Source organism: Amblyraja radiata, chromosome 15, assembly GCF_010909765.2.
Source record: "Amblyraja radiata isolate CabotCenter1 chromosome 15, sAmbRad1.1.pri, whole genome shotgun sequence".
Lineage (NCBI taxonomy): Eukaryota > Metazoa > Chordata > Chondrichthyes > Rajiformes > Rajidae > Amblyraja > Amblyraja radiata.
The window spans coordinates 53,317,779-53,331,756 of record NC_045970.1 but is presented as its reverse complement, the minus strand read 5'-3'; the positions used below and the strand labels follow the sequence as shown (position 1 = coordinate 53,331,756).

The window sequence follows — 13,978 nt, the reverse complement described above, 5'->3', positions numbered from 1 at the left end:
CATCCACTTCACCACCAACTTCCATCCGGCACTCCAATACACCTGGACCATTTCCGACACTTCCCTACCATTCCTTGACCTCACCATCTCCATCGCAGGGGGCAGACTTCTGACCGACATACACTACAAACCAATTGACTCACATGGCTATCTGGACTACACGTCATCCCACCCTGCCCCCTGTAAAGACTCCATCCCCTACTCCCAATTCCTCCGCCTACGCCGCATCTGCTCCCAGGATGAGACGTTCCACACCAGGGCATCGGAAATGTCCTCGTTCTTCAGAGAACGGGGATTCCCCTCCGCCACCATAGATGAGGCTCGCACCAGGCTCTCATCCATAACCCGCAACACTGCTCTCTCTCCCCATCCCCGCACTCGCAACAAGGGCAGAGTCCCCCTAGTCCTCACCTTTCACCCCACCAGCCGGCAAATACAACAAATAATCCTCTGCCATTTCCGCCACCTCCAACGTGACCCCACCACTCGCCACATCTTCCCATCACCCCCTATGTCTGCCTTCCGCAAAGACCGCTCCCTCCGCAACTCCCTTGTCAATTCTTCCCTTCCCTCCCGTACCACCCCCTCCCCGGGCACTTTCCGTTGCAACCGCAAGAAATGCAACACCTGTCCCTTCACCTCCCCCCTCGACTTCATTCAAGGACCCAAGCAGTCGTTCCAGGTGCGACAAAGGTTCACCTGTATCTCCTCCAACCTCATCTACTGCATCCGCTGCTCTAGATGTCAGCTGACTTACATCGGGGAGACTAAGCGGAGGTTGGGCGATCGTTTCGCCGAACACCTCCGCTCAGTCCGCAATAACCTACCTGAACTCCCGGTGGCTCAGCACTTCAACTCCCCCTCCCATTTCCAATCCGACCTCTCTGTCCTGGGTCTCCTCCATTGCCAGAGTGAGCAACACCGGAAATTGGAGGAACAGCACCTCATATTCCGCCTGGGTTGCTTGCGTCCTGATGGCATGAACGTTGAATTCTCCCAGTTTTGCTAGCCCTTGCTGTCTCCTCCCCTTCCTTAACCCTCGAGCTGTCTCCTCCCATCCCCCCGCCCTCGGGCTCCTCCTCCTCCCTTTTTCCTTCCTTCTCCCCCCCACCCCCCATCAGTCTGAAGAAGGGTTTCGGCCCGAAACGTCGCCTATTTCCTTCGCTCCATAGATGCTGCTGCACCCGCTGAGTTTCTCCAGCATTTTTGTGTACCTATGTTCTCCAGAGATGCTGCCTGACCCGCTGCATCACTCCAGCACTTTGTGTCTATTAAATATAAGCCTGGGGACCCGCTGTGGAATTTCTCTTTTGTGAACATTTCTCTCATGGGGGGAATCGATAGGGTAGACGCACAGAAACTTTTATCCATGGTATGGAAATCAAAAACAAGAGGACATAGGATTAAGGTGAGAGGAACAAGATTTAATACGAACATGAGGGGTAACTTTTTTACCCAGAAGATGGAGGGTATATCGAGCCAGTTGCCAGAGGAGGAAGTTGAGGCAGGTACTCAGTGTTCTCCTTGTGACTGCGAGGGTTTCTCTGGGTGACTTTAGACATACAGCACGGAAACAGGCCCTTCGACCCACTGAGTCCATGCCGCCCAGCGATCAATCTGTACAGTAGCACTATCCGACAAACTAGGGACAATTTACAATGTTAAAATCTCTTTTTTAAAGAATATGTCTTATTTATTTATTTTTATGTTACTTGACGGTAAGGAAAATCCATTTTGTTGTCTCTTATGAGATAATGACAATAAATTGAATACAATAAAAAAAAATTTTTTTTTAATTACCCAGAGAAAACCCATGCAATCACAGGGAGAAGGTACAAACCTTGCAGACTGCACGTGCAGTCAGGATCGAACCTGAGTCTCTGGTGCTGTAAGGTAGCAACTCTTCTGCTGCGCCACTGTGTTCCTCCCACATTCCAAAGACGCACAGGTTTGTAGCTTAATTGGCCGCTGTAAACTTTCCCTAGTGTGTAGGATAGAACTAGTGTACGTGTGATTGCTGGTCAGCTCTGACCCCTTTGGCCAAAACACCTGTTTCCATGCTGTATCTCAAAACAAAACCTTCATTGTCTTCCACTGAACACAATCCCAGATAGCAAAATACAAACCCTGTCGAACATCGAGCCTGATTTATTTGACATTGATTGCAGAACAATGAACTCAGACTCAGTTCCCAGGACAGGAGGGTCAACCCACAGTCACGAGAACCGTCATATGACCAACAGGGGCGACCCCAGGTGACGAGAACGAAGTGGCGGGGGGGGGGATTTACCGAGAACTACGGCAGGCCTGGTTCGCTGCTGCGAGCAGAAGGTAGGACAGTCCGATGCAAAGATGATAGAGCGGAACAAGATGGTTCACTCCTGCGAAATCCAATGGACTGACGTCGTGCAGTACGCAATGGAGCATAACTTCCGCCATTTCAGTAAATCTGACCCGACTTCAGTTATGACTCTCGCAGTGTAATCAGCGTTGCGGGGGCACAGTCTGTGTGTTTTTAAATGTTTTAATGTTCTTTTTAAATCCAGTGAACCCTCATCAGTTTCCCCCATCACTGTCTGCACTGCCTTGGTCGCTATTTGCGTGCGTGTGCGTGTGTGTGTGTAAACATGCGTAATTGTTAATCTCACTGGAAGCCAAATCTGACTGGACACAAGCTCATACACACGAAATCTGACTGGACACAAGCTCATACACACGAAAACGGCACATACCTTGTACTGCAGATGCTGGTTTAAACCGAACACAGGCAGACACAAAAGGCTGCAGTAAATCAGCGGATCAGGCAGCATCTCTGAAGAAAAGGAATAGGTGATATTTCGGGTCAACTGGTCTTCTTCAGACTGACAGTCAAGGGAAAGGAAATCGGGAGATATATGCACATCTTCCATTCATTTGTCCTTAGAACCGTCTATATCTCTTGTTACTCTTTCCCCAGACTCAGTCTGAGGAAGGGTCTCGACCCGAAATGTCACCTATTCCTTTTGTCCAGAAGTGCCGCCCGACCCGCTGCATTTTGTGTCTATCCTTTAATCGCTCAGCCTGAGATAGCGGAATCTCCTTGAATTAGCTTGTGCTGCCTCTGCAAGAATCTTAGATACAGAGCAAAATTGTCTTAAATCTCGATCAAGGACACAAAAAATCCAGCTATAGCTTCATACACCAGCCTAGAACCAATTACTTCTGCCAAAGGTTAGGTCAGTTTCATCAATCTCCAGAACAAATACAGAAGACAGGAACACAATGTTACCAAATTTATTGCAGTATCGCTGTTAATTTACTGGGGAAGGTGAGACTGGGTTGGCCAGTTTTTTAAATACTATTATTGATACATTGAGCTGAGCGAGTCTTTTTCTTGTGATTTCTCTCTGCTTCGCCTACTTCATTCAACTCCAACCTGTCTCGTTCCATTCTCCAATTTCATTATCGCTGTTGCTGCAATTTTCTGAATAAAGCCGAATGTGTGGAAACACGTTTAAGCCCTTGACATCAATTGCTTGGTGTCGTTTAGACAGGCGGTTCTATGTGCCAAACAAGTTAAAACACACTCTGGTTCCGAGTCTCAACATATCAGCACCAGCTGAGTAACAGTCGTTCCGACCAAAGATCGTTTTTCGTGGGGAGCCCAAGACAGGTCGGGTCTCCTACATTGGTGATTCAATAGACAATAGGTGCAGGAGTAGGTCATTCGGCCTTTCGAGCCAGCATTGCCATTCAATATGATCATGGCTGATCGGCCCCAATCAGTACCCCGTTCCTGCCTTCTCCCCATATCCCCTGACTCTGCTATTTTTAAGAGCCCTATCTAGCTCTCTCTTGAAAGCATCCAGAGAACCTGCCTCCACCGCACTCTGAGGCAGAGAATTACAGCAAATTATAGCAGAGCAGTATGCTCCAAAGATTATAGAGCGTATTGCTGTATGATCTGCTTACTGCTCGGAGCATACTGCTCTGCTATAAATTGCTGGAACCGCTCTAGGATCTTTGGTACGCTCCGCTTGTAGATGAGGGTGCCATGACGGAAGCCGGTTTACGGAAATGGTGCTGAACATTACCCATCACCTACTATGGCTTTTTCGCGGAGTGAACCATCTTGCTCTGCTCTATGATCTTTGGTCCTATGAACTTGTTGTGTCCTATGAACGTATTGTGACTTGGTCAGCATCAGACACATGGTGACTCTTTGTATACTGCCCAGGTGAGGTCTGCTGTACGGCTTTCCCAGGTTCAATGGTTTGTAACTGTCACGTATGCACAGCATTCTTTTACAATATCAGTAGGTTTTTTTTTGCACAACCACAAACGTATAGCTGCCACAATTTTGACGCCGTTTAAAATAAAAAAAGAAAACACAAACATTCCAAAGTCCAGTCCACGTGTTGGAAATCCTGGTTGTTTGCAAAACAAAGAATTCCACTGCGCTGAGATACACGTGATAATACAGTGTAATTGAATTGAATCATTGAGAAGGGTTGGACCCAAAATGTCACCTATTCCTTCTCTCCTGAGATGTGGCCTGCCTCGCTGATTTACTCCGGCACTTTGAGTCTATCTTCATTGAAGAACTGTGGCCGCCCCCACCATTCCCCCTCCCCGGGGGTTCATTCGTGGATTTGCCGGTGTTTCCGGAGGCTGGACAAGCCGCCGAAGCCCTTGCCACAGTCGGAGCAGGTGTAGGGCCGTTCCCTGGTGTGGACACGCTGGTGGGTGAGCAGGTTGGACGACTGGGTGAAACCTTTGCCGCAGGTGAAGCAGGTGTAGGGCCGCTCGCCAGTGTGGACCCGCTGGTGGGCGTGGAGGTTGAAGGTCTGGCTGAAGGCCTTGCCGCACAGTAAGCAGGTGAAGGGCTTCTCGCCAGTGTGGACCCGCTGGTGCCGGAGGAGGCAGGAGGACTGGCTGAAGGCCTTGCCGCACATGGAGCAGGCGTACAGTCTCTCCCCGGCGTGGACCAGGCGGTGCCGCAGGAGGTGGCAGGAGCGGGTGAAGCCCTTGCCACACTCGGAACAGGTGAAGGGCCGGTCGGCCGTGTGGACCCGCTGGTGGATCAGGAGGCTGGAGGAGTGGGAGAAGCCCATGCCGCACTGGCAGCAGGTGAACGGCCTCTCGCCGGTGTGGCTGCGCCGGTGAATCTCCAGCTGGGACGGGTAGCTGAAGCCCTTCCCGCAGTCGCCGCACTTCCACGGCTGCTCCCTGGTGTGGCGCAGCCGGTGGATCTCCAGCTGCGACGCGTAGCTGAAGCCCTTCCCGCAGTGCCCGCACTTCCAGGGCCTCTCCCCCCTGTGGCAGCGCTGGTGCCTGGACAGGTCGGACGCCCGGCTGAATCCCCGGCCGCACTCCGAGCACCTGAACCGCTCCTCCCCGCTGCCGCCGACCGAGCTCTCGCCTCCCACCTTCAAAGGCCGACGGTGCCCGGGCGAATCGAGGGGCACTGGAGTATCATCATCGCCTGGCGTCTGGTTCGAGTTGCCCTCCATCAAAGACACCCTGTCTGAGAAATGTCTGTAAAACACAAAGCGGTGCGAGAAGGGCCTATTTTTTCTATTACAAATTTAAGATTTGTAATAGAAATCAAATCACATGTGGTTAAAGTGCCCACATCTGTGAAGCCATGTGTCCCGAACGTTATGGTGCCCTGAAATGGGGAGGACGATGTATAAACACAGCTGTAATTTCTACATGGTGAAACCAAAATATATTAAAATGGCCTTTATTAAAATCTGACAATGTGCATTGTCAACCACATGTGATTTTTTTTCTATTACAAATCTCAAATTGTGGAATACAGAGGCAAATAAATAAATGATGGGTCTTTGTCCCAAACATTATGGAGGGCACTGTATATACATATCTGTATATGTACATCTAGGAAGGAACTGCAGATGCTGGTTTAAACCGAAGATAGACACAAAAGCCAGAGGAACTCAGCGGGACAGGCATCATCTTTGGATAGAAGGAATGGGCCTCGACACGAAACGTCACCCATTCCTTCTCTCCAGAAATGCTGCCTGACCCGCTGAGTTGCGCTGGCTTTTTGCGTCTATCTATATGTATATGTTAACCACTTCTCGTGTGAGTCTTTGATGATACTGGGTGCCTGTCCGATGGGGAACGGGAAGATGGGCACCAGGGACGGTTTGGGGGGCATATGGAAGAGAGAGAGGGAGAGGAAGGGACGAGGTGGGACGTTACTTAATAATTCTTCCCGAGCCAAGGAGACCCGACCTGATCACAATACTTGGTCTGCCCTGCACCCGGAATCGGATGAGATCGTCCCTGCTCGAACCCTCTGCATCAAAGTCCAGCAACACGAACACCGCCCTGAATCCGTTGCCGAGCAAAGCCGGGGGGGGGGTCTCTAGGGCTTGTCCAGGGTGAAGGGGGGGGGGGGGAGGGGTTGTCTCTAGGGGTTGTCCAGGGTGGAGGGGGGTGGGGTGGTCTCTAGGGCTCGTCCAGGGTAGAAACATAGAAAATAGGTGCAGGAGTAGGCCATTCGGTCCTTCGAGCCTGCGCCGCCATTCGATATGATCATGGCTGATCATCCAACTCAGTATCCCATCCCTGCCTTCTCTCCATACCCCCTGATCCCTTTAGCCACAAGGGCCACATCTAACTCCCTCTTAAATATAGCCAAAGAACTGGCCTGAACTACCTTCTGTGGCAGAGAATTCCAGAGATTCACCACTCTCTGTGTGAAAAATGTTTTCCACATCTCGGTCCTAAAAGATTCCCCCCTTATCCTTAAACTGTGACCCCTTGTTCTGGACTTCCCCAACATCCATCGGGAACAATCTTCCTGCATCTAGCCTGTCCAACCCCTTAAGAATTTTGTAAGTTTCTATAAGATTCCCTCTCAATCTTCTAAATTCTAGCGAGTACAAGCCGAGTCTATCCAGTCTTTCTCCATATGATAGTCCTGACATCCCAGAAATCAGTCTGGTGAACCTTCTCTGTACTCCTTCTATGGCACGAATGTCTTTCCTCAGATTAGGAGACCAAAACTGTACGCAAGACTCCAGGTGTGGTCTCACCAAGACCTGTACAACTGCAGCAGAACCTCCCTGCTCCTAGGAAGGCAGGAAAGGGGTACTGATCAGCCATGATCACATTGAAATGCGGTGCTGGCGTGAAGGGCCGAATGGCCTACTCCTGCACCTATTGACTATTGTCTATTGAAACAATTTAAAACGTCCTTTTTAGTGTTTTTTTTAAATAGGACACGGTAACATTCTCGTGACCCCGGTACGTTTAAAATAAGTTACAGTTACTGAAATGGGCTGAGCAACTTTAATAGAGTTAAATGCGAGGCGATGCTTGGATACTAACGTGTCTTGGTAATGGGGGGGGGGGGGGGGGGTATGGTCTCTAGGGCTTGTCGATGGGGAGGGTGGTCTCTAGGGCTTGTCCAGGGTGGAGGGGGGGGGGTCTCTCGGGCTTGTCGAGGGGGAGGGTGGTCTCTAGGACTTGTCATAAAAACATAGAAATTAGGTGCAGGAGTAGGCCATTCGGCCCTTCGAGCCTGCACCGCCATTCAATATGATCATGGCTGATCATCCAACTCAGTATCCCGTACCTGCCTTCTCTCCATACCCTCTGATCCCCTTAGCCACAAGGGCCACATCTAACTCCCTCTTAAATATTGCCAATGAACTGGCCTCGACTACCCTCTGTGGCAGTGAACTGGCCTCGACTACCCTCTGTGGCAGGGAGTTCCAGAGATTCACCACTCTCTGTGTGAAAAAAGTTCTTCTCATCTCGGTTTTAAAGGATTTCCCCCTTATCCTTAAGCTGTGACCCCTTGTCCTGGACTTCCCCAACATCGGGAGCAATCTTCCTGCATCTAGCCTGTCCAACCCCTTAAGAATTTTGTAAGTTTCTATAAGATCCCCTCTCAATCTCCTAAATTCTAGAGAATATAAACCAAGTCTATCCAGTCCTGACATCCCAGGAATCAGTCTGGTGAACCTTCTCTGCACTCCCTCTATGGCAATAATGTCCTTCCTCAGATTTGGAGACCAAAACGGTACGCAATACTCCAGGTGTGGTCTCACCAAGACCCTGTACAACTGCAGTAGAACCTCCCTGCTCCTATACTCAAATCCTTTTGCTATGAAAGCTAACATACCATACACCCTTGTCGAGGGGGAGGGTGGTCTCTAGGGTTTGTCGAGGGGGAGGATGGTCTCTCGGGCTTGTCGAGGGGGAGGGTGGTCTCTAGGGCTTGTCCAGGGTGGAGAGAATCCCCGGAGCTCGGTGGGGGTGAGCGGGTGGAAGGGTCGGGACTCTCTCAGCCCGGAGGCCCGCGCCTGCCCGTCCACGCCTGGCCCGGGGAGCCGGTTATCCCCGCGGCCCCGCGCTGCGCTCCTACCTGGGGCCGGGAACGAGCTCGGGCTGAGGACAGACCTTCATCCGCGGCGCTCCCACCCCAACGCGCATGCCCGGGACAGCACTTCCTGTCTCTGCCCCTGGCCTTCCGGCTCCTGTAGCAGAGATAGAGCGTATTCCGCGCCGCAGCGCATTCCGGTCACCAATGGACGCCATGATGCTTGGCGTGAATAACGTCGTTCATCACATGGGATTTTTCTAATTTGATGGTAAACAAAAAAGCTGGAGAAACTCAGCGGGTGCAGCAGCATCTATGGAGCGAAGGAAATAGGCAACGTTTCGGGCCGAAACACTTCTCCAAATTTTTCTAATTTGATGTTCAGTTAGTGTGGAACTTTTGAACTGCCTGAAGACTGCAACGACCAGGTTCAGGAATAGCCACTTCCCCACAGCCATCATGCTATTAAACTCGGCTCGGACAAAACACTGACCATTATTAGCCCATTATCTGTTTATTTGCACTTTATCGAGGAACGTTGTGCCGGTGATTTCAGATCATGTCCATGGCGCCCTTTTTACCCAGATATCTCCGCGCCCCAGAACTCACACTATGTTGCAGCCGATACCAAGCGCGCAGGCGCGGAAAACCCAAGACGCGCATGCGGTCCGTGGACAAAAGCATAAGGATCCTTGGACAGGTACACAAAATTGCTGGGGAAACTCAGCGGGTGCAGCAGCATCTATGGAGCGAAGGAAATAGGCGACGTTTCGGGCCGAAACCCTTCTTCAGACCCCTTGGACAAACGACTCCGGAGGATCGGAGGCGGGTAGGAGCGGGGATCCGGGCGCGGGATCAGTCAACACCGAGGCCCGGCCTGAGGAGCGGCCCCCGGCTGCGGGGAGAATCGGTGCGGACCCCGGCGGCGTGAGCGCATCGAATGCACGGATTGAGCGGTGAGAGGAAGGGTCCCGACCCGGACAGATCTTTACCTGTTAATTTATGGTCAACTCTTTTTACAGGGTAGAAGAAGCAGAGGATTGATGTTCAGGAATCTCTAACTCGCTTATTTCACCGGCGCCTGAACGTGTGGGAGGATTCACTGCGTCAGCTGATCCGCCCGGACGCCAGACAGGTCACGGCATGGAGAAATTACTCGCCAGCTCTGAGTGTGGGCAGGGATTAAACCAATCTTCCCACCTGTTGACCCGACAGCAAGTTCACACTGTGGAGAAACCGTTTACTTGTCCCGATTGTGGGATGGGATTCACTGGATCGTACCAACTGAAGAGGCACCAGCGTATTCACACAGGAGAGAGGCCGTTCACTTGCTCTGAATGTGGGAAGGGATTCATTGGATCATCTAAGTTGCTGCTACACCAGAGAATTCACACTGGAGATAGGCCGTTTGGCTGCTCTGAGTGTGGGAAGAGATTCATTGAATCATTTGAGTTACAGTTACACCAGCGAATTCACACTGGAGAGAGGCCATTCACTTGCTCTGAATGTGGGAAGGGATTTACTCGTTCATCTCAGTTACTGAGACACAAGATACTTCACACGGGGGTGAGGCCGTTCACCTGCATTGAGTGTGGGAAGGCATTCTTTCACCCATCTGCGTTACTGAGACACCAGAGAATTCACTCTGGAGAGCGGCCGTTCACCTGCTCTGAGTGTGGGAAGAAATTCACTCAATCTTCTAACCTGAAGACCCACCAGCGAATTCATGCTGTGGAGAACCCATTTGCCTCTCCCAACCATGGGTAGGGTTTCACCAGTAAGCCTAACCGGGTGACCCCCCAGAGAATTCATGCTGGGGAGAGGGCATAGTGGGAAAGTTTAAATATACGTTTCTGGTTTGTTTAGAGTACGCGCACCGACCAACGATTCCCGCATATTAACACTATCCTACACCCACTAGGGACAATTTTTTTACACAAGCCAATTAACCTACAAACCTGTACGTCTTTGGAGTGAGGGAGGAAACCGAAGATCTCGGGGAAAACCCACGCAGATCACGGGGGAAAACGTACAAACTCCGTACAGACAGCACCCGTGGTCAGAATGGAACCTGGGTCACCGGTGATGCATTCGCTGTAAGGCAGCAACCCTACCGCTGCGCCACCATCATTAATTGAATTGAATAGATCTTATTAGCCAAGTATGTGTACATAAAAATAATTTGCCTTTGTTGTTAAATCCTGTTGCGTCCACAAGTGATTGCTGGTGTTGGACTATGGTTACTGCTGATATATTACTACACATATCGTGGATATGTGACAATAGTGCTGGAGTAACTCAGCGGGTCGGGCCTCTTTGTTTCTGTAATGCCAGTTGCCCTTGTAACTGCTGGAGTTTAATATTTTGGATTGGTGTAAAATAAATCAGTTCTGCTTTAAACCCAGTGCCTTCATATCTCTATAATTTGCACAACGTACACCAGAAAACAGGGCCATTCACTCCATGTGCAAAAGGGTCACAATGGGTGAACTGTGAGCTAAGGGCAGATCAGCCCCTGGGTGTGGGGCCTTGTGCCCCTGGGTGTGGGGCCTGTCCCGATTGTGGGAAGGGATTCACTCAATCATGCCGACTGAAGAATCACCAGTATATTCACACAGGGGAGAGGCCGTTCACTTGCTCTGAATGTGGGAAGGGATTCATTGGATCATCTAAGTTGCTACTACACCAAAGAATTCACACAGGGGAGAAGCCGTTTGTCTGCTGTAAGTGTGGAATGAGATTCGTTGAATCATTTAAGTTACAGATACACCAGCGAATTCACACTGGAGAGAGGCCGTTCACCTGCTCTGAATGTGGGAAGGGATTTACTTGTTCATCTAACTTACTGAGACACCAGAGAATTCACACGGGAGAGAGGCCGTTCACCTGCTCCGATTGCGGGAAGGGATTTGTCGAACCTTCCGAACTGGTGTCCCACCAGCGAGTTCACACTGCGGTGAAACCATTTGACTGTCCCGATTGTGGGAAGGGATTCATTGTCGCAAGCAACCTGAAGACCCACCAGCGAATTCACACCGGGGAGAGGCCGTTCATCTGCTCCGAGTGTGGGCAGGGATTCACTCAATCCATTGCGTTAGTGGTGCATATGAGAAATCACACGGGCGAGAGGCCGTTCATCTGCTCCGAGTGTGGGCAGGGATTCGCTCAATCCTTTGCGTTAGTGGTGCATGAGAGAAATCACACGGGGGAGAGGCCGTTCACCTGCTCCGAGTGCGGGAAGGGATTCAGCCAATCTTCCCAACTGGTATCCCACCAGCGAGTTCACACTGGGGAGAAACCATTTGTTTGTCCCGATTGTGGGAAGGGATTCGCTCAAGCAAGTGGCCTGAAGACCCACCAGCGAGTTCACACCGGGGAGAGGCCGTTCACCTGCTCTGAGTGTGGGAAGGGATTCACTCAATTATCGAATTTACAAAAACATCTCAACGTTCACCCTGGGAAGAGGCTGATCACCTGCTCTGAGTGTGGGAAGGGATTCTCTCACTCATCTGCGTTACTGATACACCAGAGAATTCACTCTGGAGAGCGGCCGTTCACCTGCTCTGAGTGTGGGAAGAAATTCACTCAATCTTCTCACCTGAAGACCCACCAGCGAATTCACGTTGTGGAGAAACCATTTGCCTCTCCCAATCATGAGTAGGGTTTCATAGAAACATAGAAACATAGAAATTAGGTGCAGGAGTAGGCCATTCGGCCCTTCGAGCCTGCACCGCCATTCAATATGATCATGGCTGATCATCCAACTCAGTATCCCGTACCTGCCTTCTCTCCATACCCTCTGATCCCCTTAGCCACAAGGGCCACATCTAACTCCCTCTTAAATATAGCCAATGAACTGGCCTCGACTACCCTCTGTGGCAGGGAGTTCCAGAGATTCACCACTCTCTGTGTGAAAAAAGTTCTTCTCATCTCGGTTTTAAAGGATTTCCCCCTTATCCTTAAGCTGTGACCCCTTGTCCTGGACTTCCCCAACATCGGGAGCAATCTTCCTGCATCTAGCCTGTCCAACCCCTTAAGAATTTTGTAAGTTTCTATAAGATCCCCTCTCAATCTCCTAAATTCTAGAGAGTATAAACCAAGTCTATCCAGTCTTTCTTCATAAGACAGTCCTGACATCCCAGGAATCAGTCTGGTGAACCTTCTCTGCACTCCCTCTATGGCAATAATGTCCTTCCTCAGATTTGGAGACCAAAACTGTACGCAATACTCCAGGTGTGGTCTCACCAAGACCCTGTACAACTGCAGCAGAACCTCCCTGCTCCTATACTCAAATCCTTTTGCTATGAAAGCTAACATACCATTCGCTTTCTTCACTGCCTGCTGCACCTGCATGCCCACTTTCAATGACTGGTGTACCATGACACCCAGGTCTCGCTGCATCTCCCCTTTTCCTAGTCGGCCACCATTTAGATAATAGTCTGCTTTCATGTTTTTGCCACCAAAATGGATAACCTCACATTTATCCACATTATACTGCATCTGCCAAACATTTGCCCACTCACCCAGCCTATCCAAGTCACCTTGCAGTCTCCTAGCATCCTCCTCACAGCTAACACTGCCCCCCAGCTTAGTGTCATCCGCAAACTTGGAGATATTGCCTTCAATTCCCTCATCCAGATCATTAATATATATTGTAAATAGCTGGGGTCCCAGCACTGAGCCTTGCGGTACCCCACTAGTCACTGCCTGCCATTGTGAAAAGGACCCGTTTACTCCTACTCTTTGCTTCCTGTTTGCCAGCCAGTTCTCTATCCACATCAATACGGAATGCCCCAATGCCGTGTGCTTTAAGTTTGTAAACTAATCTCTTATGTGGGACCTTGTCGAAAGCCTTCTGGAAGTCCAGATACACCACATCCACTGGTTCTCCCCTATCCACGCCACTAGTTACATCCTCGAAAAATTCTATAAGATTCGTCAGACATGATTTACCTTTTGTAAATCCATGCTGACTTTGTCCAATGATTTCACCACTTTCCAAATGTGCTGCTATCCCATCTTTAATAACTGACTCTAGCAGTTTCCCCACTACCGATGTTAGACTAACTGGTCTGTAATTCCCTGTTTTCTCTCTCCCTCCCTTCTTAAAAAGTGGGGTTACGTTTGCTACCCGCCAATCCTCAGGAACTACTCCAGAATCTAAAGAGTTTTGAAAGATTATTACTAATGCATCCACTATTTCTGGAGCTACTTCCTTAAGTACTCTGGGATGCAGCCTATCTGGCCCTGGGGATTTATCGGCCTTTAGTCCATTTAATTTACCCAACACCACTTCCCGGCTAACCTGGATTTCACTCAATTCCTCCAACTCCTTTGACCCACGGTCCCCTGCTATTTCCGGCAGATTATTTATGTCTTCCTTAGTGAAGACGGAACCAAAGTAGTTATTCAATTGGTCCGCCATATCCTTGTTCCCCATGATCAACTCACCCGTTTCTGACTGCAAGGGACCTACATTTGTTTTAACTAATCTCTTTCTTTTCACATATCTATAAAAACTTTTGCAGTCAGTTTTTATGTTCCCTGCCAGTTTTCTTTCATAATCTATTTTTCCTTTCCTAATTAAGCCCTTTGTCCTCCTCTGCTGGTCTCTGAATTTCTCCCAGTCCTCCGGTATGC

The 13,978-nt window shown here is 50.0% G+C and overlaps 2 protein-coding genes across 5 annotated transcripts in view; one reads left to right on the top strand and one right to left on the bottom strand.

Annotated features, from left to right (window-relative positions):
* The window catches only part of LOC116981574 (oocyte zinc finger protein XlCOF15-like), a 293,177-nt gene that overhangs the window by 275,784 nt on the left and 3,415 nt on the right, over window positions 1-13,978 (top strand). Inside the window, exons 1-2 of one of the 4 annotated variants that reach the window (XM_033034693.1) lie at window positions 9,134-9,167; window positions 9,361-10,129. In XM_033034693.1, coding sequence (XP_032890584.1) covers window positions 9,482-10,105 — 624 coding nt within the window. In that variant the 5' untranslated portion in view covers window positions 9,134-9,167; window positions 9,361-9,481 and the 3' untranslated portion in view covers window positions 10,106-10,129. The other 3 variants (XM_033034692.1, XM_033034694.1, XM_033034691.1) reach the window with 3 other exon arrangements.
* LOC116981452 overlaps window positions 3,258-13,978 on the bottom strand; it is a 76,845-nt gene continuing 66,124 nt past the window's right edge. Inside the window, exons 17-19 of the mRNA XM_033034506.1 lie at window positions 9,146-9,233; window positions 8,384-8,560; window positions 3,258-5,517 (exon numbers count right to left, since the gene is read on the bottom strand). Of these exons, the coding sequence (XP_032890397.1) occupies window positions 4,620-5,517; window positions 8,384-8,560; window positions 9,146-9,233 (1,163 nt within the window). The 3' untranslated portion in view covers window positions 3,258-4,619. The remainder of the gene's footprint in view (window positions 5,518-8,383; window positions 8,561-9,145; window positions 9,234-13,978) is intronic.